The 5,000-nt window shown below is 40.1% G+C and overlaps 1 protein-coding gene across 7 annotated transcripts in view; it reads left to right on the top strand.

Moving 5' to 3' along the window:
* LOC123511793 (septin-7-like) overlaps positions 1 to 5,000 on the top strand; it is a 94,593-nt gene that overhangs the window by 15,993 nt on the left and 73,600 nt on the right. For 2 of the 7 annotated variants that reach the window (XR_006676959.1, XR_006676960.1), the window contains exon 1: positions 309 to 1,678. The exons of 3 other annotated variants lie outside the window; for them this stretch is intronic. Coding sequence is in view for 2 of the 4 variants with exons in the window: in XM_045267798.1 (XP_045123733.1) it covers positions 1,463 to 1,678 (216 nt within the window). In the remaining 2 variants the exon portion in view is untranslated. Of the gene's footprint in view, positions 1 to 306; positions 1,679 to 5,000 lie in introns of those variants that run through there. 2 more of the 7 variants (XM_045267798.1, XM_045267801.1) reach the window with 2 other exon arrangements.

The raw sequence follows: 5,000 nt of genomic DNA, 5'->3' as shown, positions 1-5,000 counted from the left end.
TGGGTTGTTGAGAGAGAGAGAGAGAGAGAGAGAGAGAGAGAGAGAGAGAGAGAGAGAGAGAGGGTGGAATACTTGACTCTCTCTCTCTCTCTCTCTCTCTCTCTCTCTCTCTCTCTCTCTCTCTCTCCTTTATCTCTCTCTGCATCTTCGCTTTTCATCGTGAACGTAACCTAAATATTCCCAACAATGCGGGGCCGAGAGACGAGGAGAGAGAGAGAGAGAGAGAGAGAGAGAGAGAGAGAGAGAGAGAGAGAGAGAGAGAGAGGAAAATTGTGTAATGCCTCTCCTCTCTCACTTCACACACCCTCTCTTTCTTTCTCTCTTTCCTTGCAGAACACTCAGAGACGCTATGAAGAACACTACAGTAAAACACTCTCTTGCAGAATAACAAAGCAAAAAACGAGAGAAAAGATAAAACAAACGAAAAAAAGCTGATAAAATATAAAAAAACTAACGAAACACAAGACTTTTTAATAGTGGTTGGGAAGTGGCTTTCTCTATGGCCATGGGGTACGAGAGTGGTCTGAGAATGGTCTGACCGTGGCCCCGTTGTGTGTGTTACTCCCCAAAGCTGTATATGGCATCGTGGCGGCCATACGGGGAAGAGCTACGGGAAGGACGGTAGTGGTTGTCATTTCGCGGGGATCAGAGGATGCGGGCGCGGTTTTATCAGCAACTGTAACATCGGCGGGGCTGAGAGAGGTGTTACGGGACGGTGAATTGTATCAGTGACTCGAGAAACTTGGTGCAGTGTGTTGTGTGTGGCTGTGTGTGAACCCCCTTGAAATGCTGTGACTCTTGCTACTGAAGGTCAAATAAATGGAATCAGTGAAAGGCCTCCGTTGAATTCCGCCACTACAAGTCTATTCCTACAAGACTTTGAGATGATATTAAAAAACGTGTGTGGCTGTATGTAAACCTCTTGAAATACTGTGACTCTTGCTACTGAAGGTCAAATAGATGGAACCAGTGAAAGGACTCCATTGAATTCCGCCGCTACAAGTCTATTCCTACAAGACTTGGAGATTATTAAAAAAAACGTGTTTGGCTGTATGTAAACCTCTTGAAACGCTTTGATTCTTGCTACTGAAGGTTAAATAAACGGAACCAGTGAAAGAACTCCATTGAATTCCGCCGCTACAAGTCTATTACTACAAGACTTGGGGATTATATTAAAGGTACACAGAGCAATCTTAATCTACGCTTCACAAAATACTTAAGACTCGTGTGAGACTCGCTTAGGTAGCACGTGTGAACTCCAAAAACCCTTAAAACTGCCCTAAACCCCTAAGGAAACTCTCATGTCCTTGACAGTGTGCTAAGCTTTCCCTGACGTGCCCCTGAGACCCTGAACAGCTATCTAAGGGGTCCTGTTGCCTTTGAAGGGTTGTAAGGGGGAAACAGACTCCTCAAAGACACATACTTAACTTGACCGTGGCTTCTTTTTTCCTCCTCCTTCACCATGACGGATGCTGCTCCCGCGCCTCTCACCCTCGCCACGCCCCCCGCGGCTGATGGTGGCTCTGGTGTGCTCCCCCTGCCCCCGACGCCCCCCGACTCGGCCTCTGATATGACCCTGCTCACCTCCACAACCTCCACCTCCTCCACCACCTCCAACAACAACAACGATGACAACAACAACACGGACACCACGCCCCCCGGCTCTCCCAAATCAGCTGTGAGTATTGTCTTGTTTGTGTTGTTAGGTCAGTGTTCAGAAACGCTTGGCTCTCTCTCCACTATTTTCCGAGGCCACAGAGATGATAAGTGAGGTTTTCAAGAGTGTGTCTCCAGTTAATAGTATAGAGATCTTGTCATTCTTCCTCTATAACTGTAAAAAACATCCTTAAAAATCCTTTATTCTCTCACCACGACTATTTTCCAAGGTCACAGCGATGATTAGTGAGGTTTTCAAGTTTCTCCAGTTAAGAATGTTAAAAACTTGTCATTCTGCCTCTAGAACTGTAAAAAACACCTTTAAAAAAAGCTTTATTATCTCACCACGACTGTTTTCCAAGGCCACAGAGATGATTAGCGCAGTTTTCAAGAGTGTTTCTCCAGTTAATAATGTAGAAAACTTGTCACTCTGCCTCTAGAACTGTAAAAACACCCTTAAAAAATGCTTTATTATCTCACCACGAGTGTTTTCCAAGGCTACATAGATGATTAGCGGTGTTTTCAAGAGTGTTTCTCCTACTTATAATGTAGAAAACTTGTCACTCTGCCTCTAGAACTGTAAAGACACCCTTAAAAACGCTTTGCTCTCTCACCATGAGATGATTAGCCGGGTTTTCAAGGGTGTTTCTCCAGTTAATAATGTAGAAATAGTCAATCTGCCTCTAGAACTGTAAAAACACCTTGAAAACTCGTATCAAACTAAATAAAGGCTTTTGAAATAGTGGAGGTGAAGCACAGAAGAGATTGAGAATACAGGCCTTAGTGTTAAGCATATGAGTGTGATGTGTTTATGTCCGTGAAGGGAAATAGTAAGAGTACTTAAAGGAGGGTTGTGTATGAACTGAAAGAAGGCATGGTTGTGAAGGACATTTGAAGGAAGAGAGGGAAAAGTTTGAAGGACATTTTTGGGTCAGGAATTGAAAAGTTTTGAAGGAAATTTTAAAGTAAGAAGGAAAAGTTTGAAGGACATTTTTGGGTCAGGAATTGAAAAGTTTTGAAGGAAAGTTTTGGGGCAGAGAGGGAACAGTTTCGAAGGAAATTTTTAAGAAGAAAGGGAAAAGTTTTGAAAGAAATTTTTAAGAAAGGGGAAAGTTTTGAAGGATATTTTAAAGGAGAAAAAGAAATGTTTTGAAGGAAATTTTAAAGGGGAGAAAGGGAAAAGTTAATAGATTTTTTTATGGGAAATAGGAAGGGGACAGTTCTGAAGGAAATTTTAAGGAAGAAAGGGAGAAATTTGATGAATTATTATTATTTTTATTTAATTTTCATTTATAATTTTTTTAGGGAAAGGGGAAACTTTAAAGAAGTATTTTAAGGAAGAAGGAAAAGTTGGAAGGAAATTTTTGAGAAGTAAGTCACAGTTTTAATGGAAATTTTGTTGAAAGAAGGCACAGCTTTGAAGAAAATTTTGAAGGAAAGAAAGGTTGGAAGGAAATCTTTGGAAGAAAGGGAAAAGTTTGATGAAGATTTTAAGAAAGAGAGGAAAAAGTTTAATAAAGAAAAATTGGAAAGCAATGCTGAGTTTTAAAGGGAAGTTTTTTGAGGACAAGAAGGGAACAGCTTTGAAGGAAAATTTAGGGAAGCAGGAAGATGAAAATTTTGTAGGAAACTTTTTGTGGCTAGAAGGACACAGCTGGAAAAAAAAAAAAAATGTGGAAGAGAAAGTTAAAATCTCTGACTGATAGTTTTGGGATAAGAAGGGAACAACTTTTAAAGGGATTTTTGGAGAAGATGAAAGTTCTGAAGGAAAGTTTGGGGGGGACAAGAACAACGCAGCAAAAAAAAAAAAAAAAAAAAAAAAAAAAAGTAAAAAAGGAAAACAAAGAAAACAGAAGGAAACATTTATTAAGGCAGTTTTGGTACAAGACGAACTTAACTTGAGAAAGAAAAAAACTTAAGTGCTAGAAAGAAACGGGTAAGATAAATTGTAAACGTAACATCTTCGCAGGAAATGAATAACACTACTCTCTGACTACATAACTCCTCTCTCTCTCTCTCTCTCTCTCTCTCTCTCTCTCTCTCTCTCTCTCTCTCTCTCTCTCTCTCTCTCTCTCTCTCTCTCTCTCTCTCTCTCTCTCTCTCTCCATCTTTTTTCATGCTCCTTTTCCTTTATTTCTTATCTTCTTTCTTTCCTTTCTCATCCTCTCGTTACTGGAAGTTATTAGCGTCATTATAACATTGCATAGTGGTCGTTTATGCTACCGAAACCAAACTTACTCAGTGATAAGTGAAACAAACTAAAAAAAAGAAAAAAAAAACTTATTTACTCCATATTTAAAGAGAGAAGACCTTAAAGTGAACCACGAAAATAGCTGTTTGTGTGTGTGTGTGTGTGTGTGTGTGTGTGTGTGTGTGTGTGTGTGTGTGTGTTTTCTTTAAAACTATGCACACTCTTTGCTGACACCACTTCCTCTCTCGAACTGTTCCAAGTCTCAACACATCTTTGCGGGAAACTATATATTTTTTTAACATCTCTCTGACATCTTCCCTTCCTCAGTTTTTGACTATGCGATCTTGTGCTTCTAATGTCATATTCTTCTCTCAGGATTAGTTTCTCTTTATCCACTTGATCCATTCCGTTAATCAATTTATAAACTTGTATCAGATCCCCTGTGTGTGTGTGTGTGTGTGTGTGTGTGTGTGTGTGTGTGTGTGTGTGTGTGTGTGTGTGTGTGTGTGTGCGTGTGTTGAGAGTTATTAGCGTCATTATAACATTGAATAGTGATAGTTTCTGCTCCTAAAACCAAACTTACTCAATAAAAAGTGAAACAAATTAAAAAGAAAAAAATTAAGAAGAAAAAAATAAAAGAAATCATTCACATTATTTACATTACATTTAGAGAGAAGACCTTAACTCCTTCAGTACTGGGACGCATTTCTACATTGAGTTTGGGGTGCGATTAGACGTCATTATTGACATTAGGAAGGGTCTATGGAGGCCAGAAGATTAATGGCCACAGTCTTCACTATTTTAATCCCCACATAAGTTTCTGCAGCTGTATAAAATCACCAAATACGAGTAGTAAGCAGAATGAATAAAAAACGCGTCATGATACTGAAGGGAGTTAAAATGAACTACGAAAATAGCTGTGTGTGTGTGTGTGTGTGTGTGTGTGTGTGTGTGTGTGTGTGTGTGTGAGAGTGAGTGTGAGTGTATGGCTTATGAACACACGCGTCATTCACTTTGGTCATTATCGCTGCCCGTCTGTGTGTTGCATGTCTCCACGTGTTTACCTGGTCAGCTGATTGGATTAGGTGTCACGTGGTCTTTGTCACCTCCGGATGAATTGTAGGGAGGAATGCCCCTTGTCTGTCTGTATGTC

This window comes from Portunus trituberculatus, chromosome 32 (assembly GCF_017591435.1).
Source record: "Portunus trituberculatus isolate SZX2019 chromosome 32, ASM1759143v1, whole genome shotgun sequence".
NCBI lineage: Eukaryota > Metazoa > Arthropoda > Malacostraca > Decapoda > Portunidae > Portunus > Portunus trituberculatus.
Note: the sequence above shows the minus strand (reverse complement) of the source record. Positions and strands in the feature narration are given on the sequence as shown.